The sequence below is a fragment of the Heteronotia binoei genome, chromosome 17 (assembly GCF_032191835.1).
Source record: "Heteronotia binoei isolate CCM8104 ecotype False Entrance Well chromosome 17, APGP_CSIRO_Hbin_v1, whole genome shotgun sequence".
Lineage (NCBI taxonomy): Eukaryota > Metazoa > Chordata > Lepidosauria > Squamata > Gekkonidae > Heteronotia > Heteronotia binoei.
In genome coordinates, this window is record NC_083239.1 from 33,811,077 (window position 1) to 33,833,818 (window position 22,742).

The 22,742-nt window shown below is 49.6% G+C and overlaps 1 protein-coding gene across 1 annotated transcript in view; it reads right to left on the reverse strand.

Annotated features, from left to right (window-relative positions):
• Positions 1-4,201: 4,201 nt before the first annotated feature.
• Positions 4,202-22,742, reverse strand: part of GRAMD1A (GRAM domain containing 1A) — a 77,518-nt gene continuing 58,977 nt past the window's right edge. Inside the window, exons 13-20 of the mRNA XM_060257822.1 lie at positions 21,414-21,532; positions 19,248-19,390; positions 16,759-16,862; positions 15,472-15,657; positions 15,237-15,324; positions 10,639-10,746; positions 8,432-8,552; positions 4,202-5,847 (exon numbers count right to left, since the gene is read on the reverse strand). Of these exons, the coding sequence (XP_060113805.1) occupies positions 5,782-5,847; positions 8,432-8,552; positions 10,639-10,746; positions 15,237-15,324; positions 15,472-15,657; positions 16,759-16,862; positions 19,248-19,390; positions 21,414-21,532 (935 nt within the window). The 3' untranslated portion in view covers positions 4,202-5,781. The remainder of the gene's footprint in view (positions 5,848-8,431; positions 8,553-10,638; positions 10,747-15,236; positions 15,325-15,471; positions 15,658-16,758; positions 16,863-19,247; positions 19,391-21,413; positions 21,533-22,742) is intronic.

The window sequence follows — 22,742 nt, forward strand, 5'->3', positions numbered from 1 at the left end:
GATGGCTTTATTAGAGGAGGATTGGGTTCAGGACCATATCATCACTGGGGGGGGGCGTGTTACTGTTCCCCCTTCCATTTGCCACATTATAATCTACCACCAAGAAGGGAAGACAGCATGGAATGGCCTGATCTGGTGAGAGCCAGTTTGGTGTAGTTAAGTGTGCAGACTCTTATCTGGGAGAACCGGGTTTGATTCCCCACTCTTCCACATACAGCTGCTGGAATGGCCTTGGGTTAGCTATAGCTATCGCAGGAGTTGTCCTTGAAAGGACAGGTGCTGTGAGAGCTCTCTCAGCCCCACCTACCTCACAGGGTGTCTGATGTGGGGGAAGAAGATAAAAGAGATTGTAAGCCGCTCTGAGTCTCTGTTTCAGAGAGAAGGGCAGGGAATAAATCTGCAGTAGTAGTAATCTCAGAAGGGTCATTACATGAAGGGAGACCACCAAGGCAGGCTCTGTAGAGACAGGCAATGGCAAACAAGCTCTGCTTCTCGTTTGCCTTAGAAGCCTCTTGCTGGAGTCGCCATAAGTCCATACTATAGCCCAATCTCAGAAGCTAAGCAGGGTCCATACTTGGAAGAGAGACCACCAAGGAAGGCTCTGCAGAGGAAGGCAATGGCCAATCACCCACTGGCCTCGAAAGCCCCTTGCTGAGGTTGCTGTAAGTCAGCTGTGAACTGACAGGCATTTTATACACAGAATTTAGCACCCCAGCTGCTATTCGTCCTCACCTTCTTATCCAGTCTTTTTGACTGCTCGAACTCCGTTGTTCTTTTGACAAACCGCTGTTTTGAGATTACCGAGACTGTGAGCCGAAACCGTAAAGCAGAGTTAACGCTGAATTCAGCAGGATTCAGCCCGAAGCAAATAGGCTTGGGATCAAGTTGTTATTACTGTTTGGGCTGGGGGGGGGGGGTTTCCTGGAAGGAGCATTGTTTTCTGGCCTGTAACCTCTCATCTCTGTGGATCATTAAAGGAGAAGCCAATCTGCTTCACAACAACAGAATATCGCTGATTCTTTTCCTCTTTGCTTCAGGCAAATACATCCTGAGCTGTCAAAGGGCTCTGCAGTCTCGATTTCATTTGTTCTTGCAGTAATGCTGCGGCTGGGGCCATCGCCATTTCATGGGGAAGAGGACTGAGGCGAGGGGGGGGGCAGTCGCTCGCATTGGATCACCCACCAGATCCAGAGTTCTTAGCAAGCCGATTGTGTTTACTCAGAAGCAACTCCTCCCCTCATAAGAACGTAAGAGAGAAGCCATGTTGGATCAGGCCAGTGGCCCATCCCGTCTGTGTCACACAGTGGCCAAAAAATCTAGGCGCCATCAGGAGGCCCACCAGTGGGGCCAGGACACTAGAAACCCTCCCACTGTTGCCCCCCCCCCAAGCACCAATACAGAGCATCACTGCCCCAGAGAGTTCCATCAGTACCCTGTGGCTAATAGCCACTGATGGACCTCTGCTCCATATGCTTATCCAATCCCCTCTTGAAGCTGTCTATGCTTGCAGCCGCCACCACCTCCTTTGGCAGTGAATTCCGTGTGTTAATCACCCTTTGGGTGAAGAAGTACTTCCTTTTATCCGTTCTAACCCAGCTGCTCAGCAATTTCATTGAACGTCCTTGAGTTCTTGTATGTGAGAAAGGTACTTCTTTCTCCCCTCCCACCCCGGTGTCATGAAGTTCACTTCTAACGTTGTCCTAGGTGGTGTCCCAAGGCGAAAAAGCTGGCACGCTGTTCTTGTTCCAAACGGTGACGTAGCCCCTGCTTTGTAGCTTCTGCTGTCGTCATGCGCCTCCTATTGTCACTGGCCTGCTAATGTCATTTGGCATCTGAAATCACCCTGCTCTTCAAGATACAAGGACGGATGCACTCGCATTCTAATTGGCTGAAGGAAGCGAGCAGCGTCTAATGAAAGCTCAACCTGGACACAAATTTTGTTAAGACTCTTAAGGTGCTACCAGACTCTTGGCTTTCTACTGCTGTAGAAAAGGGGTTGAGTTCCATAACAGAGGACTGACGTCCAAGGGTGGAATTCTAGCAGGAGTTCCTTTACATATTAGACCGCACCCCCTGATGCAGCCAATCCTCCAAGAGCTTACAAAAAAGAATCTTGTAAGCTCTTGGAGGATTGGCTACATCAGGGGTGTGTGGCCTAATATGCAAAGGAGCTCCTGCTAGAATTCCACCCCTGCTGATGTCCCACAGTGTTATGCTGGGTTCAGTGTTCCCTCTGAGTGTGAGCTAGCTCACAGCTTTTTAGCCTTTGGCTCACATATTTTTGTCTTCGCTCAGGAAGGACGGCCCCAGAGCAAACTGATGTAGTAGCCAAATCAGTTGCTCACAACTTTAATGCCAGTAGCTCACAAAGTAGAATTTTTGCTCACAAGACTCCACAACTTAGAGGGAACATTGGTCAAGATGACAGCCCTTACCAAGCATGCTGATTGAACCAGAATCGGCACACCCGCCTAGGAACTGATCTGCGTGAGGTTACCTTGGGATGCATACCTGTGAGCAGATTTCCTTGTGCGCCACCGATGGAAGGAACAGACCCAGCGCTGACTCAGCCTGAGTGTAATTTATCCTACCCTCCAGGTCCACCCCGAATAATGCCGCCCAGAGGAGGAAGTCCGGTGCTGTAATTATGGAAACAAGATTTGTGTCGCAGCTGTAATGACCCTTCCTTCCTCTCTCCTGCATTCTTCTCTAATTTGCCATTGGCAAACTGAATTTGGAATGGCCCTTAACTCCATTCCCAACGAGAGAGAGAGAGAGACGCTGCTGCGTCCTCATTCTTCACCTGCGTATTTGAGAGAAGGGTTTGAGAAAGCTACTAAAAAATTTACCATATGCCAGAGGATGCAAAAGGGAACTGTGTGCAGCGGCGGCCTGCAGGGAATGTGAGGCCAGCTGAGCACCAAAAAAAGCATTTAATTATGTATCTCTTCAAGCGATTCCCTCTTTCATTTTCTGAAGTCAGCCAAACAGAGGATGAAGGAGACAGCGAGGCCCGGCGCTTGAAGAAAGAAAAGAGGAATTGGTCTATTTTGCATCTTTCCATGGGATTCTCATTTCTTCTTTGTGTAAGAAGCAAGCTCAGTAGTACTGTTGCTAAGGGGCAACACCGGATAAATATAACCAGCCGCAGCAGCATTTTACAAACATTTTGACCTTCAATCAAATAATTTCTATATCTTTGCCGAGGATGGGAAGGAGCCTGGATCTTGTATCCACGACAAAATTAATTTGGAATGCAGAAAAACCCTAGAGGAGGAAAAGGCATCACCCTCGTTGTTGAAAAGGATACCGAATCTGAGGGATCCAACCCCAGGTTCCTCTTTGTAATGTATAGGGCCAGATTCTGTCCCACAGGGAGGAAGGCTGCACCTGAATTGCATCCAGCATTTTAAAGGTGGTCTGTTTGTTTTGCTTACCACTTATGCTGAAAGTTGCAAATGACTTCTCCGTCTAAGGGAGCAGTAAAGCAAAGTCTGTACCATGGCAAAAAAGATGACTGCAGATTTATACCCCGCCCTTCTCTCTCAATCAGAGACTCAGAGCGGCTTACAATCTCATGTATCTTTTCCCTCACAATAGACACCCTGTGAGGTAGGTGGGGCTGAGAGAGCTCTCACAGAAGCTGCCCTTTCAAGGACAGCTCTGCGAGAGCTATGGCTGACCCAAGGCCATTCCAGCAGCTGCAAGTGGAGGAGTGGGGAATCAAACCCGGTTCTCCCAGATAAAAGTCTGAGCACTTAACCACTACACCAAACTGGCCCACTGCCTCCCGAGGAAACCTGTCTGACTGATCCATCTGTTTTCTTGGTTCTTCCGTCGGGAACAGCCTTCCAAAATCTGGATCACTCCACCCTGACTCGAACACTTGGGAGCAATACTCCTTTCTAAGCTGTGGAGTCCTGTGAGCAAAAATTCTACTTCGTGAGCTGCTGGCATTAAACTTGTGAGCCACTACATAAACTAGTCTGCTCTGGGGCTGTTTTTCCTGAGCTAAGACGAAAATGTGAAAGCTGGAGGCTAAAAAAACTGTGAGCTAGCTCGCACTAACTCAGCTTAGAGGGAACACTGCTTGGGAGGATGCAATGTCACATAAAGGGCAGAAACGGGCATGTGTGCTGTCAAAACGCCACTGTCCTGTCGCACACACCACACCCTGACACATAAGCACAGACGCACTGTCTCCGATCCACGGTCTTTATTCAGCTCCCTAATAAATAAGCCCCAGCACCTCTGGAACCTTGAGCGTGCAAGATCATTAACACTGAACACAACTAGAAATGGGGGGTGGAGAAGCCCACCACAACCTGGGTGGGAAGAGGGAAGGGGGGGATCAGAAACTTGGGGCCTCTGGAGCTTTCAGGGACACAGAACAGAGGGCGGGTAGACACGCGCCCCTCCCCAGGAGAGGGCGGATTTCAAGACGGGGAACACCGTCCCCCCCAGGCAGTATTTGAAGGCCCTGCAAGGCCCCAGACTGGCAGTGAAACCTCATTTTAAAGTGACGGGAACAGTAACGCTTGAGGAAGGTGAGGTTCATCAGTGCCTGGGGAGACAGACGGGGTAAGAAAGGAGTCTTGTTCGACTAGGGATTTGGGGAACGTGGCGCTCCCTATCTCGGAACCAAAACAATACCCCGGACCTGATTCCAAGCTTCCAATTCTGCATTTGCGGGGGATGCATCCAACGCCCCTCTTTCCAAATGCTGGATCGAGCCCTTTTTCTTCTTGCTCGTGAAACAAGGGTGGGGGGGGAGGTCAGCCCAGCAAAAGTGGGTCCCCTCAAAAAAATCAGGGTCCCTTTTTGTTCTGAATCGCACGGCCCGGAACAGGCTTGGACTCGCAGCTGCTCACAGCGCAGGCCCCTTTGCGAATGGAAGCATCGTTGGACGTGGCCTGTGGCTGACTGGGGCGGTCTGGCTGCTGTTCCAGCTGAGCCCAGACTCTAAAACCACGAATCCCTGTCCCCCACCTCACCCCCAACTGCGTGAGACAATGTAATCCTACAGGCCTCGTCTGACTTTCCCCCCCTCAGAGGTAACTTCTTTTTTAGCAAACCCCTTTAAGTAAAACGATCCCTCCTTCCTTAGGAACAGAAAGAGGGTAAACCAGGAAAGCAATCTCAAACTTTCCACTCACGCACCCTGCCTCGGTTTCCTCACTGAGGCCTCTGGCCCTGAGCGCTTGAGCGCGAGCGAAGAAAGGAGAGGGGGCACCGAGCCGGGTCACAAGGTGGAGGGAAATGGACCCAGCTGTTGAGTGAAGTCTTAATGTGCAGCTTAGACATGGGGGGGGGGACGGGATCCTGCCCATTCCGTTCTTGCCCCCCTCCGTCCCCAGAAGAACAGCTGGAAAGAAAGAAGTGGGGGGGGGGGCAGGGTAATGAAAGTTAAGAGCCCTCTGGGGTCCTGTGGGGAATATAAATAGCACTTCAAAGGGGAGGGGAGGAAACTGGTCGCTGCGGGGATCCTCAGAGAGAAAAGGAGAGGGAGAGAAAGAAAAGGGATCTGGTCCAAAGGATCCCAGAAGCAGGAAGGGGGGAAAATCCATCATTGTCGGTGGCACTCTTGATGATAAGGTCCAGAGGACAATTGAGCCAGGACCAAGGCGTCTTTCACTCCCCCCAAAAAAGAACACGCACCCGTCGGGTCAGGGTGCTTTTGCTCCAGCAGCCACTTCCGAGTCAGTTCTCGGGCCCGGTAGGGCCAGGATGTCTCCCAAACCCCACCGACGTCCTCTGGAGAGGAGAGTCATCGCAGGTTCACTACGGCTCCAATGGGGGATCGGCCACGGTGATGCCCTGGTGCAGCTTCTCGAGGGAAACCTTCATCTGTTGGGAGAGGAAAGGCGGCGTTAACGTTATTCCCTCAAAGGGCAGTGGGATGGGGAGCAGCTGCAGGGAGCCAAAGCCCAAATATAACTGACCCCAAATACAGAATGCTCTTCACCAGGACTTTTTTTTTTGCAGCAGCAGGGGCTCCTTTGCATATTAGGCCACACCTCCCTGATGTAGCCAATCCTCTGAGAACTTACAGGGCTCTTCTTACAGGGCCTCCAGGAGGATTGGCTACATCAAGGGGGTGCAGCCTAATATGCAAAGGAGTTCTTGCTACAAACCCCCCCCTCTTCACTAAGACTAGGTTAAATGTTTCACCCCTAGGGGAGTTAGCAGACAGGTTCTTAGGGATCCCCCTTTTCTGAACAATTTTGGGATCGCAAATCAGGGCATCTAGATACTTCTTGGCACCTCTTCACGGACTGTAAGAAGCATGAACTTGCTAGAGACAAACGGATCACAGAATACGTTCAGAAGTGGAGATGTGTCTCAAAACAGGGAGTAGCTACAAAACGTTTGGCTGCTACCGATCCGAGTGTAAATCCTGCTGTGCCAAAAATTCTATCTATGGTTTTTAATGATGTTTTTGTCTTAATGGCATATGTTATGCTTTATACTTAACATTTTTGGTTATTTGGTTATCTTTTCTATTACTGGATTGTATTATTCCATACCCCAGAAATACCGTTTGCTTATGACCCGATGGTCTGCGAGCACAAAGTCCAGAATAAAAATAAAAGAGGGCATGTCCAGGCGGGTATGGATTCTGCTGCTGCACCAATACCAGGACAGGATTCGGCTGCCGCCGCCATACCAAAAATTTCACCTTTTTAATAGCTACTTTCAAGTCAGATAGCACCTTTGAGACCAACGAGGTTGATTTCTTTTCTGTTGCTGCTCATTCGTCCCAGCTGCCGGGTGTTTGCGCTTAAGCAATTAATGGAAAGCTGCCCACATAACGGTCAATATTCCCTCTAAGCTGTGGAGTCTTGTGAGCAAAAATTCTACTTCATGAGCTGCTCACATGGAAGTTGAGCTACTGCAAGAATTAGTTTGCTCTGGGGCCATTTTTCTTGAGCTGAGACAAAAACGGTGAGCCGGAGGCTAAAAAAACTGAGAGCTAGCTCTCACTAACTCAGCTTAGAGGGGAACACTGCTAATTATAGGGTTTGTGTGGTTGTTTTAGAATGTTTCCGCATTTCTACAATGGCAGCCAAATATCTCTCTGTGAGATCCATCTGCATCGTTCAGGAGCCTAGAAGTCTCAGCAGCTGGAGAAGCAGACGGCTTACTAAGTAGGGGGAGAATCAGCTCCTGTCTTGTTTTAGAAATACAGGGCAGCTTAAAAGTAGGCAGCTGATGGATTCTATGTGATGAAGGTCGCCATTGCGTGTTCTGAGTATGGAATACCAGCAGATCTACCTGACGAGTGCGGACGGCAAAGCGTTAAGATGCACCAACATCAAAGCGTGTCTATGTTTAGGATATGTTAAATCGCAGACATACATTGGGATGGGAAGTGGCAGGAGGATGTCAACCATGAAGGCTGAGCAAACTCTTCCTGGCCTTATTGATTGGGGCGGGGGTAATAAGCTCTCCAAAGTCAAAGCTGCCTTCATCAGACACAAGCAGGAATGAACTCTTTCCATTTTATACGCTGGATATCTTGTTGGTCTCTAAGATGCTAGTGGACTCAAATCTGGCTCTCCTGTTGCAGACCAACCTAGCCTTTATCTCCAGAAGCTATCTTTGCGGACACTGTTTTTATAAGTTGCTTTGAACGCATGAAGTTGCCTTAGACTGAAGCGGACCCTTGGTCTCCCAAAGTCAATTTTGTCTTTCTCAGGCTGGCAGCAGCTCTCCAGGATCTCAGACAGAGGTCTTTCACATCACCTGGATCAGGGGTGGCCAAACTTGCTTAATGCAAGAACCACATAGAATAAACATCAGGTGTTTGAGAGCAGGCAGGCAGGCAGGAAGGAAACAGATGAGTGGGAGGGAGAGGGGGAACGAAAGCAACTTTAAATGCTTGGCGGCTTGGAGAAGAGATTTAAAGTGAGAAACGTCCTCTCCAAGCCAGTTGACGGGGTTGTGGGGGCTTTGAGAGCCACACAATATGTGTGAAAGAGTCACATCTAGCTCCCAAGTCAGTCTGGCTACCCGTGACCTGGATCCTTCAACTGGAGATGTCGGGGCTTGAACCTCGGATCTTGAATATGCCAAGCTGATGCGCTGCCACTGAGCTGTGCTCCGCTCCCTTCTATCAAGTCAAGGCCAGTCTTTCCTTCTCTGACTAGCAGGCGCCTCTTCAGGATCTCAGGCAGAGGCATTTAACACCGCCTGCTGCCTGATAACTGGAGATGCCGGGGATTGAACCTGGGACTTCCCGCATGCCATGCCAACCAGTTGCCTTTGCCACTGAGCCACAGCCCCTCTGCCTAAGTAAGCAGCAGGCCTCAGGGTCTTAAAGGCCAAGACAATTTTGTGGGAGATGAATCTGCAGCACGGCACAGGTCCTGGTCTCCAGGCGCCTGCGGTGGCTTTGCATAGGAAGCCTGGAGCCAGCAACAGAAATCACCTCATCAAGGAGCTCCACGGAGGCCTTCAGGATCTGTTTCCACTTCTGCACCTCCACGCTGTGAAACCGCTTCTGCAGCTCCAGGATCTCAGCCCATTCCGATGCCGTCTGGGGTAGCTTCCTGCCGGGAAGGAGTGCAAAAGCCCTCTTAGCTAGGAGTGGACAGGAAGCATTGCCCCCTTCCATCCCCAAGCCTACCAACCACCCTCTGTCCCCAATATCCCCAAGGAAAGTCGATCTGTCCCAAAGGAAAGTGGATTTGGCTATTCATTGAGTACTGGGTAGCTGACGGTAGAATGCCTGGCATTCAGTATCTGGCCTCCTCTGCTCTGGTTAGACCTCACCAAGAGTATCGTGTTCAGTTTTGGGCAACACAATTTAAGGAGGATGTTGACAACCAGAACAGGTCCAGAGGAGGGCAATGATGATAGAGGTCTAGAGAGCAAGTCCTGTGAAGAAAGGCTGAAGGAGCTGGGCAAGTTTAGCCTGGAGAGGAGATGACTGAGAGATGATACGACCCCACTTTTCAAGTACTTGAAGAGCTGTCATATAGAGGATGTTGTTTTCTGTTGCCCCAGAAGGTCAGGCCAGAACCAATGGGTTGAATTAAAGCAAAAGAGTTTTTAGCTAAAAATCAGGAAGCATTTCCTGACAGAGTGGTTCTTCAGTAGAACAGGCTTCCTCGGAAGGTGGTGGGCTCTTCTTCTTTGGAGGTTTTTAAACATAGGCTAGATGGCCACATCTGACAACAATGCTGATTCTGTGAAGTTGGCAAATCAGGAGAGGGAGGGCAAGAAGGGTTGCATCAGTGCTCAGTTCTTATGGCCTCTTCTTACACACCCAGAGAAATCCTGATCTCCACTATGGGATCAGGAAGCAATTTTTCTCCAGGCCAGTATGGCCAGGGATCCTGGAGCTCAGACTGGGAATACAGAGCATTCCGAAGCACTTTGATCATCCTGGCTCTGAAAGGCCACCCCACCCCCTAGACCCAACAACGGCTAGGATAGTGGGGGCTGAGCGGTAATCCACCTGTCTCGGCCCCCTGCCAGCTGAACTTGGAACTCTCAAGAGGGATCCTAACTGTGAACGCTGAGTTTGGCACCGAATGTCCTTTCAACTGAGAGCTGCAAGCTAATGATTCCTACCAGATGTCTGTTGCACGCATGCTTTGTGTTTTTCTAGGCATACACTTCCAATATCGTTGGAAAAAATTTGATGTGTGAAAAGGTCCCACTTTGCTTTCAGTTGCAGGACATTTCAAACCCTTTACCTAGTACCACCCGTGAAACGCCGTCCTCATCCTACTGCACACTCAAATTTAGGATCAGCAAGCAAACCTTGAAGGTGGCAATAAAAACAAAACAAATCCAAGCCACGGCCTGCTTCCTCTTCCGTGAAAGGTTACCAGCTTCAATCCGTGTATCTAATAGGGCAGGTGCTCCCCCTGCAAATACCTAAATCCAAGGACTGGGGCCACACCGACACTAAACAGATCGTCCTGCAAACTTGGGGGACTCCCCAGGTTTGAGTGAAAATTGGAAATAAAAAATACTGAGGCCCTGACCTGGATAGCCCAGGGAAGCCTGATCTCATCAGATCTCAGAAGCTAAACAGGGCCAAATCTGGCAAGTACTTGGAAGGGAGACCTCCTTGGAATACCAGCAGTTGGGAGGCAGGGGCAGGAAAAATAGCAAGCCACCTCTCTGAAAAATGTCCAAGGCCCACTAGGGATTGCCAGAGGCCACACACACACACACACAAACAAAACTAGAGAAAGAGGTTTAAATCCCCTTTCCAGGGCTTTTTTTGTAGCAGGAACTTCTTTGCATATTAGTCCACACAGCACTGATGTAGCCAATCCTCCAAGAGGTTACAGAGGTCTTATTATAGGACCTACTGCAAGCTCTTAGAGGACTGGCTACATCAGGGGGTGTGGCCTAATATGCAAAGAAGTTCCTGCTACAAAAAAGCCCTGCTCCCTCCCAATACAGAAGGAAGCCAGGCCGGCTTCAGCAGAGGTCAGCAGCAGCTGGGCTCAGTGGTGTGTGTGGGGGGGAATATGGGATTCCTTCTCACAAGTTTCACGGGCCCCCCACTTGTAGTATAATATTATTACAGATAGAAATCTGCAGACCCAACTTTAAAGGAATCTCTCCTCCCCGCCCCCCAAACCCTCACATTCTCCCCTTCTTCCAAACTCTCACCCGTTAGAGAGTGCAAACGCCTGCCAGGATTCAAAAGTCCGGGCCGTGTGCTCCAACGACCACAGCCGGTAGAACAGCATCATGTTGAGGATCACCAGGACCACCAAGCTGAGGGGGGAAAGAAAAAAGGTTGGAAAGGGCACAGACCGCTTGGGCCTCATTGAACTGGTATATGGGCTGTACAGCTTCAGACTTCAGATAGCAGCTCGCAAGACAAATGCTTCTCTCCACAAGGGGGCGGGATCCCCTTCACAGTGAGAGCTAGCATGTCAGGGAAAGGGTACTAGCCGTTCCCTTGACATGCTGTCTTTCTCTGTGCAGAGGCTGGTTTTTCTTGCATGCAGGAACGTTCAAACAAGTGTGCTCCCTTCGGCAGTATGGGGACATGGCAGCGTAAAGCACACATGGAAAAAGGAGAACGGGCTCACCCAAGTATCTTTTGGCCTTTCCCCACCTGCAAATTGTAGTGAATGAAGAAGGATACAGTCAAGCTGGAACATGTCCAGAGGACAACGAAGGTGATGAGGGGTCTGGAGACTAAGTCCTATGAGGAAAGGATGAAGGAGCTGGGTACGTTTAGCCTGGAGATGAGACAACTGAGAGGTGATATTATAACCACCTTCAGGCACTTGAAGGGCTGTCATCTAGAGGATGGTGCAGAGTTGTTTTCTGTTGCCCCAGAAGGTCAGACCAGAACCAACGGGTTGAAATCAAATCAAAAGAGGGAAATGCTGTTCGCCACTCTGGGGTAAAGCAGCCATTTTTCTCCAGGCCAATTTTGCCAGGGATCCTGGAGGTTTTTAAATTTATCATCATTATTTTGCCACCTGGGCATGAAGCAGGTGTCACTGGGGATGTGTGTGGAGATTTGTGAATTTCCTGAACTGTGCAGGCGGTTGGACTAGATGACCCTGGAGGTCCCTTCCAACTCTGATTCTGTTTCGCTCAGTAAAGCGTACCCATTTTCGCCATTTGGGACACAGAAACTAAGAGACTGAACAATCGATCAGGGAGTCCTGGGTTTGAAACCTGCCACTGCCTGAGGCAGGTTTGCTCTGTCTCTCTTGTTACATATACTAAACCCATCTTCCACTATATTTTAATATTTTTTTTCTAATGGCAAACTAGAATGATGTATATATTTATGTGACATGTTAAAAGGTAAATTAGTTGGACAGGAAAAACTTCTGGGAAAGAAATGCCTTTGTTTTGACCCAGGCTTATTAGCAATAGAATAGTTAACAGGCATTCTCACATTCTGACATGTTACTGTTTTATGGTTTCCCACGCTAAGGCGACCCAGATCAAAGGTTTTCTGAATTTGTTCATTTTACTATTCTGCTCTTGGTTTTTAACTTTGTACCACTTGGCATTCCAAACGCCACCAGCTATATGTGGCTCTGCTTACTGTACCTCATTCCTCGTCTGAAGAAGTGAGCGTGCGCACGAAAGCTTACGTTCTGAATAAAACTAAGTCGGTCTTAAAGGCGCAATCGACTCCTATTTTGTTCTCTTGGCCTCAGGTCCCCACTGGCAAGAACTGGGAGATGGGCACTGGCCCACTGTAAACAGTTCTAGAATTGTAGCAAGGTAATGTACAGGAAACACTTCCCACATTCTGCAAAGCACTGACGGGCTGAGGCAAACAATCACCCCAGTAGTGTCTTCTGCACGGGCCAGATGTTTCTCCCAACCACCATCTCAAGCGAACTTGCCTTCTCCCAGGTCGGACCACCGATCCATCAAGGTCGGTGCTGTCTACTCTGACTGGCAGTGGTTTTCCAAGGGCTCAGGAGAAGCTCCTTCCCATCACCTGGTCCCCTGATCCTTTTGCGTAGAGATGCTGGGAACAGAACCTGGGACCTTCTGCATGCCAAGCAGATGCTCTAGCCCTGAGCCACAGCCATCCCCCACTGGAATAGCCATAATACATAGCTCATCAGCACACGGCGTGTTCTTTTTAAAGGCAGCAGATGCAGGAACAAACACAGAGGGGGGAGCGGAGGAGGCAGAAAGTGAGTTCACGCCATTCAGTTGAAGTGGGAGCAAGCAAGCACCCACCCGCACACCCACATTCATTGCTAGGTAACTGCATGCTGTGAAAAGAGACGGTGCTTTTGGAATCCACCCGTCCAGGAAATCAGCTCCGGGCTCTCCAGCCAACAAGGCAGGGTTGCGGTGAAAACACCGGCATTTAGATTGCAAATGTAAAAATGCAAATGTAACCGCAGCTGAGGGACGCGTACAGACAGTAGAACAGCTGTGCGCATTCCACCACTTGGTGCAAAAGCCAGGAGCTGGCATCGGATGCAAAATTCAGCATCCCGAAAAATGCGGCGCATTCGGCCCTTCGTGTCAATTTATGCCGAACGAAAACCTCAGAAATCACAGGAGAGACGGGCAGAGTCGGAGCGAAAGCAGTATCTGGCAGCCGGCTGATCTGATTGTAGTGCCCGGAGTAGCAACTGGTTCCTCGACTCGACTACTGAGGGCAAGTCAGCTATGGAAAGCTGAGGAAATCTAGGCCAAATTTGCACCAGTTTAGACCAGAGGCAAAACCTGGGCCCCCTTGGCACACGTTTTGGATTTGCTTTCCTTTAGCACAGAGTCTGCCACAGTCAGGAGCGAGAGACCATCACGAAAGGAAAGAGTGAGAAAAGCGGGGGGTGGGTGGGGGAAGATGGAGTGCAAGAGGATCGGAGCAGGCTCGGAATGAGGGAATCCGCTAGCACAATCAATGGCATAGCAAGGAGTCAGGGTGGAGCCCGGGGAAAAGGTTTGTTCCTGGGGGAGGTCAGGGGGGAAAGGAGAGTCAGGAAGTGTCCGGGACGGAATGAGACAAGTGATGGATAAAAGAGAGCTGTACAGGAAGAGGTTAGGGGTAGGGGCAAGGTTTGAAGGACATCCGAGGCCAAAGCACAGTCAGTGGGGATTCGCATACAATACCTCACACAGATCCTGTGCGGAGGCAGAAATGAAAGGAGGAAAGAGAGAGATGCGTGAAGCTTTATTGCTGCTCCTAGCCCAAAAGAAGAAAGCGGGGGGGGGGGAGGAATACGGCCCTGGATGGTTTTCTTGCCCCATTCTCATTTGGAATGCAAGCAGGGTTGACAAGGCTTTTTTTCTCTTTGCCGCTGCTACTTGAATGCCTTTGAAAAGCAGCCTCCCCCCCCCCTCTCCGGAAACAGCCTTTTCAACTAGGCAAGAGTGGCGTGATAAAGCGAACCTGCAGCTGCCGACCAAAATGGCAGAAGCTTGTTTAACTCCCCCCACACACACACACACACGCGCGCACTCCTGGTAACATCTAGGACACTCGGAAGTGACATCGTTGCATCAGGGAGGTTGCAGGGGGGATTATCTGGTATTTGGGCAAATACTCTATGGTTCTGAGAACAAAAGCCCCATAGTTTCACCCAAATACCAGAGCAGTCCCCCACAATGCCTCCAAGGGGACGACGCCACTTCTGGGTGACATCATTGTGTCAGGGACATCACAGGATGTCCCCGCCCACCCCTGGAATGCACCCCTCCCCCCCACAAATTCACCTGCTGGAACAGAGGTAAGATGTGGCAACCCTACTTATTCCCCAATAATCCTGTCGCCCTCTTAGGTCCCACTGGACTCAAATCTGCTTTTTGGAGCTAACAGTGCGCATGCACAGAGGTCAAGGATGTGGCACTTCCTGGCTCTCTCTGCACACACAGGAAAAGGATGGCAAAATGAGGCCATTTGGTGGAGAGGGTTAGCTTTTACTCAAGCCAGGCCCTCTCCCCTTCCTGTCATGTGACTGATGTATATTACTTCCTCTCATGTGACTGATGTATATTACTTCCTGGTCACATGCTCACAACCCAGTGGATCCCATGCTGCTCACTGGAGGGTGGGGGGAAGGTGTTAAAGGAAAAGATGAGTCATGGGTCTGAAAAGGCTGAAGGCCCCTGGGGTTTATAGCATAAAGCCCCACATAATTTATTGTTTGGCCCTTGGGCAGGTCTGAAAGGCACAGGAGGAGGGACTGTAGAATTTAAGAAACAGAGTCATGGCTGCAACTCTCTACGACAACCCTGTTCTCTGCTCTGCCAAGGGATCCTGGTTAGGTCTGACTCAGGGAGACAGCAGGATTGCCAAATGCGCTCGTCTGCCCAGCAGGGGGTATTGGGGGGTGTCCTGGGGGTGAATGGGGACATCACACAACGTCCCCAACTTGATGATGTCACCCAGAAGTGTCATCATCGCTGATCCCCAGACTGCAGAGATCATTTCCCCAAGAGAAAGTGGCAGTTTTGAAGGGGGAATTCTATGACGTTATACCCCCGCTGACATCCTACCCCTCTCCAGGCCCCCACCCACCAGACTCCACCCCAAAATCTCCAGCTGTTTACCAGGTGGGAGTTGGCAACCCTGCTGCATGCCTGGGGCATGTCCTTTGCCTCTCCAGTTTTATAAGTTTTATAGAGTTTTGAGAGAAAGATGAGTTGGGATAGGGGAGGGTCCTTTGCCTCTCAGCCCCTGCTTTCAATTTGCACCAGGTTCTATGTACCCACCCACCCCCCACGCCCAGAACTGCCCGATCTGAGCCAGCGGCCCCCCTTACACCAGGCTGATGATGAGGATCACAGTAGAGACGCTTTGGCTCTGCCCGTGCTCCGACAGCTGCTCGGAGAGCCTCGAGGTAAGGCTGCCTGCAAGACAGACAAGGGACACCGAGTCAGGAGGCACCCCCACGGACTTTGCCCTGTGTCTCCGGGAAGCCAGCCTGTGATTGGGGAAAGGAACAGGCTGGAGGCCTAGCTGAGCTTCTCACGGGACAGGAAGGGCAGGGCACTGACCTGAAGGATGCATCGTGCGGGACGCCCCCTCGCCGTCTGGTAACGTGGAGATGGTGGGCTCAACGTGGGGGGCTCTCCAGCTCAGAGCACGTTTTCGGCGGCGCAGTCCAGACAAGAGGCCCCGTGGCTCCTTGCCGTGGCAGCTCTCTTCAAGAAGGGCCTTCTCGGCCTGGACCAGAGCCAATTCTGCAAAAGCCAAGCAGGATAAGTGGAGCCAGGGGTGACAGGGCTCTATTTGCACACTATCGTTCTCTTTATCCCTCTTGCATCCAATACATACAAACCCCCTACACATCCTTCTGCACATATTATTACAAGGAACAGGCCGATTCGTGGTTCATTCCGAACCAGTCTGGACCTTGGTGCTTCGTTTGGTTCATTTTTGTGGCTGGTTTTCCCAGACAGCCTGCTGATTCAATCAATTCCTAGGCAATGCTGGGAGTGGACTGCTGGGAGCCCCGGAAACACCCATAGCAGTTGTCCATGGCTTGATTGGCAGCTTAAGGAGCCAATTACAGAGCTCCCATTCTGCAGCACAAAGAGTTGCTGTGAGAGCTGAAGCTGAGCTTTCCTTTCTTCCGGTTCACGCCCATACTTAATTATTATAGATAAAAGGGCCAGAGCCAGAGTAATTCTAAATGGTACGTTGCTTCCTATTGTGAGAGTAAAGAGGGACTCTGTGAATCCTGCAAGGGGTAGGAGGGAATCCCAGGCATAAGCCCCTGAAAGTGCAGCTCCGAGATGGGCACTGCACCATGCCTTGGCTTGCTGGATGGGCCATTTGTCTTATCCAACATGGCTTCTCTTATGCTTTTATAGACATCTTCAAGAGGGGACTGGATGAATATATGGAGCAGAGGTCCATCTGTGACTACTAGCCACAATGTATAGGTTGACCACTGTGTCTAGGACAGTGATGCTCTGTATTCTTGATGCTCAGGGCAACAACCTTGGGAGGGCATCTGGAGTTTTAGCCTCATTGATGGACCTCCTGATGGCACCTTGGTTGTGGCCACTGTGTGACACAGTGTTGGACTGGATGGGCCATTGGCCTGATCCAACATGGCTTCTCAACTTCTTACGGCATCCAGACAGAGGGTGGCTGAAGATCTCCTGCTCTTATGACTGATCAGTTCCCCTGGGGAAAATGGCTGCTTTGGAAGGTGGACTCTGTGGCATCATACCCCACTGAGGTCCCTCCCCTCCCCAAACCCAGCCCTCCTCTGGCTCCACCCCCAAAATCTCCAGCTATTTCCCAATCCCGAGCTGGCTTTCAGCTCCACCTACCCAAGTGCTGGAAGTACTCCTCCACACCACTCCACGCGTTCTTTTCGATGAGTGCTTTCACAAGGTTCCAAGGCTGTTTCCGATACCGGATTTCAGAGGAGACTCTGCAAGACAGATCAAAGTCGGGCCTAAGATGTTCTAGATTCCCTTTAGGGCTTGCAGGAAACCAGAAAAGACCCAGAGGAGCATGCAAAGTTCTGCACGTTGAGTGAGACTACTGGTCCATCTCAGTGTTTTCTGCTGCCCAAGGACTCAGGAAGAGAAAGGTCTATCTCAGCACTGGATCCTTTAAGATCCTTCAAACCTCAGAGGACTGGAGTTGAACCAGATCTTCTGCATGCAAGTGAAGCCAGTTAATACCACTGAGCTGCGGGGACCACCCCCTTCTTTCACCGAGTTTCACCAAGCAGAGAGGGAGCACCAGGCTTCACTTAGGTTGTCTCAGAACCTGGAGAGTGTCCATAAGACCTTAACTGCTCACAGGGCAGCTCTGATCGTCAGGCTGCAGGATATTAAGACGACGACTGCAGATTTATACCTCGCCCTTCTCTCTGAATCAGAGACTCAGAGTGGCTTACAATCGCTTATATCTTCTCCCCCCACAATAGACACCCTGTGAGGTGGGTGGGGCTGAGAGGGCTCTCACAGCAGCTGCTCTTCCAAGGACAATTCCTGCAACAGCTATGGCTAACCCAAGGTCATTCCAGCAGGTGCAAGTAAAGGAGTGGGGAATCAAACTAAGAGTCCACACACTTAACTACTACACCAAACTGGCTCTCCTTAAGAGTTCCTCCCTTCTAGGAACTGAGCACGTTTTCTGCTCGGGCATTCTCAGTAGCCACTCAGGCATTCTCAACAGCCACCTCCATTTTATGGGAAAGGCCTCCGGAGAATGTAAGAAACCTCCCCAGCTTTGCAGGGATTTCAGAAGCTCTGTAGGCAGAGCTTTTCCAAAGTTCATAGAATCATAGAGCTGGAAGGGACCTCCAGGGTCATCTAGTCCAACTCCCTGCGCAATGCAGGAAATTCACAAATACCTCCCTTACACACACCCTTCTTGTCCTCCTTTCCATGATCTGCCTAATTCACAGGGGGGTTTTTTGGGGGGGGGGGCAGCTTGTGAGCTGAGAGCAGTTCTTATAGTGAGGGTCACTGTGAAATGAGCTTCTGGTTTTACCAAAAGCCGCTTCGAATCCCACTAACAAAAAACAAGGATAGAAATGAGTGAATGTTCACTTCATCCAGGTTTTTGCAAGCGCTTTAGGGCCAAAGCGCCCCTGTCCCGGGCAGCCTAGCCTAGCCCAATCTTGTCAGATCCAGAAGCTAAGCAGAGTTGGCCCTGGTCAGTATTTCAAAGGGAGACAACCAAAGAATACGATGGCAAAACCACCTCTGAATGTCTCGTGCCTTGAATGCCAGCCTATGGGGTCATTGTGAGTCAGTCCTAACCTAATGGCAAAAGCATATACCAACCACTGTATTTAATGGCTAACTATAATAGATGCTATAACTTCTTGAGAAACCATGCCTTCTATTTAAACTAACAAAGCCAGAATGTTACCTAGATTTATGGCACTTCGCACCTACGACAGCAGTCAGCTTTTTATCACCCTCCAGTGTTGTTTCAGCCCTGCTTTGTTCTAACACTAACAAACACAGATCCCTATTTGTGATTCTTTTAATGTGCTAAAACATTCCCACCCATGATTCTACATACCAACTCACTGCCCACTTATATTAAGAATTGCTGTTTGCCATTCCCATTTTGTCTGATGAAGTCTGCTTGACAGCATATGAAAGCTTACATTCTGAATAAAACTTAGTTGGTCTTAAAAGTGCACTTGTCTACTGCTTTGTTCTATTGCTTCAGACCAACACAGCTGCCTACTGGGATCTATCTTAATGGCAAAAGAATGGTGTGTGGGGGGGGGGGGGGGCTAAAATGTACTTCCTTCAATAGCCAGCAGATGGCACAAGACTTCCATTGCCAAGAATACTCTGGTTAGCAAAAAAACGGTGCAGCAGCAATCCCAGCACAAAAGGGACTTAACTCATTTACCCCCCCCCCCTTTTCTCCCCAGTGAGAACCCAAAGTGGCTTACATCAGTGTCCTCTCCACCACTGTATGCACACTACAAGCCTGTGCGGTAGACGGCGAGTATGTCAGACTGGCCCAAGGTCATTCAACCTTCCATGGCAGAGCGGAGATTCGAATCTAGGTCTCCCCCAGCCCCACACAACCACTATACCACACCAGTTAAGAGTTCTGGGCAGACGCACTCTGCCCTCAGTCTGACCCTGCTGGCATTTTGCTGGTCTCCCACCAAACGACAAAGCGGGAAAAGAACGCATCTCACGACACTCAGAAAAGTTCACCCCGCGGTGAGCCTGCAAGAGTTTTAATTGTGGCCTTACATCCCAAGAGGAAAGGGGGATGCCTGTCCTCAGCTAGCACCGAGTGGTTCTAAGGTGTGGTGGGGGGGGCATACCTTAATCGGGCCTTGCTCTTGGCCACCGCAGTGATGCAGTACCGATGCGCCGTGTAGAAGTAGTCCTGGTAGGGGATGCCCTGGGTTACCACTTCGGAGTCGATCACGCAGCTCTCGTTTTTCGAACTGGCCCGGAACAGCGTCTGACCACAGAGGAAGAGGAAGCGTCGGGCGAGAGGGGGAGGGCAAAAATAAAAGAGAGGGGCGACTTCGGTGCATACACCCACCCCTCGTGGAAACATGCTACATCATCTTTTTTTCTTCCTGCAAACCTTGTGCACCTGCTGGAGTCTACTAAGGTACAGTATTGATTTAGTGTCACTTATTTGCTTTTTTAATACCTCTTAATGAAAGTCGGTCTGCCTATCTGTGTGTGTGTGTCTCTCTCTCTCTCAATCACCATTCTACTGATGTGTGCTTCTTCTGCTGGTGCATTACCTTCTACATTATCGATTGAAGAAGATGATATTGGATTTATATCCCGCCCTCCACTCCGAAGAGTCTCAGAGCGGCTCACAGTCTCCTTTATCTTCCTCCCCCACAACAGACACCCTGTGAGGTGGGTGGGACTGGTGAGGGCTCTCACAGCAGCTGCCCTTTCAAGGACAACCTCTGCCAGAGCTATAGTTGACCCAAGGCCATGCTAGCAGGTGCAAGTGGAGGAGTGGGGAATCAAACCCGGTTCTCCCAGATAAGAGTCCGCACACTTAACCACTACACCAAACTGGCTCTCGACAAATGCTGCTAGGCAACCCCTATAGCCTCCACCATGAGAACTTCTCTCTCTCCTCATGAGACCCCCCTTCGCATGTTTAACTCTGATAAATATCTTGCCTGCTAATGTCACTTTGGCAATTTTCTCACCACCTGCTTAGTGCAGATGGACTCCCATGTTGGCTGATGTCCATCTCTCTTCGATCTCAAGCTAGTCTCAGATAAAGTCCGATGAGAAATTTTTTGCTATCAAGACTTTCCCATCTTCTGTTAAGCAAAACATCCTCAGATCAACCCTCTTCTGACCTAGATTCTCTTCTGGCAGCTAAATTCTACAAGCAATAAGTGATTTTAAGTGCTTCGAACACTGTGTGAATAGCCTGCAAATGTTAAGCGTTGTTTTCATAAAGGGGCCAGCTTAGAATTTCTCCACAACACTCCCCTAAGTCAACACTTCCCCTTCTGCACCTTTCAAGGCCAAGCTACAGCGATCCGTGATCAGGTCTCCCTGCGCTGATTCTAATGGTTATGAAATAACCAGCAGGTATAGTTTGGCTCAATCATCTGTCCTAAGGAATGGGAGAAAATACAAATCCCTCCTGGATCAGACCAGGGGTCCAACTAGTCCAGCAGTCTGTTTCGCAGAGTGACCAATGAGCTGTCACGGAAGGGCAACTGAATTATCTAATTCATATCATGAGCCCACGGCAATGGCTTGCCCACTAGGTGCTCTCTTAAAGGTTCCAAACAATAGAAATCCAACAACGATGATGTTGAAAGAGTGAGTTGTTGCTCTGTGTGTAACTGACAGGATTTATGGGTTCCATTGAAAAGCCAACAGTCTTGACAAAGGCATTGAAACATAGTACAACGGACAGTATGGATGAGCTCTCTGTGAATCTATTTGGACTTTATGGAAGTTTTTCCATAAAGATACTTTCAAGGACTATGAACTGAAAATGAGCTTTGTATGGATTTCTTATGTGAGGAAACTGTATATTGTTTGGAACCTTTAAGAGCGTGCCTGGGAGTGCGACCTAGTAAGTGAGCCACTGCTGTGAGCTCATGATACGAATTAGATGAATTAACTGGAATATTTGAACTGGGGTGTTTGGAATAAAGAAATTATTATTGATTCTATCCTGACAGTTTTTCCTGATGTCTTCATGCTCCTACTGGTCTCATTCACGCAGGGATTCCTATATTTGTGCAATGGAGGGGCAACTGGGCATAGAGGCCGAGGCCTTCCCCTAATGTTGCCTCCTGCCACTCGTACACAAAGTTTTTCTGCCTCTGGATGTGGAGGTTCCCTTTAGCCATGGCTTGGAGCCACTAAGAGACCCATCCTGGATGAATCGAATCCCTTTTTAAAGTCACACCCACTGCCATCCCTAAAGTAGTGCCCAAAACAGGTGCCTTCCCCTTTAAAAAGGGCTCTTTCGCATCCCTCACCTGGGTCTCCACCACGGTGGCCGCCTTGGGTCCCAGCGGGTTGCTGATGGGGATGGTGTAGGACATGACCCGGCTTTGGTGGCACTTGTTGTCACCGCTCCACGAAGTCAGCGTCACGTCTGGGAAGAAAAGGGGATGTGTTCGCCAAGAGATTCTCCATCGAGAGACTCCTTTCCTTTTTTTCCCCTTAGAAGCTCGCCGATTTACAGTTTTGAGCAGCAGGGGAAAATCTCATCAGAGGCAAGGGATAAAAGGACCGAAACAAACGTCGCTACCGCCAAAGCAATCTTAGGATCGTCGTCTCTATGCAGATAAAAAAAGAGACTGCCTGATCCACAGCTAGTGGCTGAATATCGTCATTCGTAATCTTCACAAACCCCGCCCCAAAGGACATTCAGCAAAATCAGAGTGGCTACGCAGTGATAGACCAAAGCAAAAGCAACTGTGCCAAAATAATGGCAAACAGTCTCTATTTCATTAAAAAAAATATCTACACACAGATACCCTATGAACAATATATTCAACAAGGCGTAGGTTCTATGACAGTAAAATCCATCAATTCATGCGGCAACAAAACTGCTCCCAAGTAGTTGAGGAACCAGATCCTCTCAAAAGAAGGCTCCAAAGGCTGATAAATCCTGTCGACTTCTTGGTACACGTTTCACATCAAGATGCTTTCTCATAGAGCCAGTCCTGAATCAAATTTTTAACAGAAATATTTCTCCACTGATGGCAAGTTATATCTTCACACAACTTACAAAAGGCTCGACAGGACACTCAAGCAGAACATGAATTGATGTGTCTATCTTCTTAGGGACACCGGGGGATGGATTCTGTTAGAATAAGGCCTGTTCAAAAATCTTCTTTGTATAACCATTTGGGGGGGGGGGCGGAGATTTAATGTAGCAAACATAAAAGCTCTATAGTAGTGTGGGGTAGCTAAATAGTGCATATAAGGGGGTGAAGACCTTGTGAGAGAAATACCAAAGGATGGCGTGAACATAAGAAGAGCCCTGCTGGATCAGCCCAGCGGTCCCTCTAGTCTGGCATCATGCCTCACACAGGGACCAACCAATTCCTCTGGAGGGTCAACCACAGGGTGTAGAGGTGGAGGCCTTCTCCTGATGTGGCCTTCTGGCTCTGGGATTCAGATGTGTTGGGCCTCTGAAAGTGGAGGTTCAACAGTTAAAGCTTATCCTGGTAGAGCAAGAATATAAGAGCCCTGCTGGATCAGACCAGTGGTCCATCTAGTCCAGCCTCCTGTCTCACACAGTGGTCATTCAGTTCCTACTAGAGGGCCAAGAACAGGGCACAGAGGCCTTCCTCTGA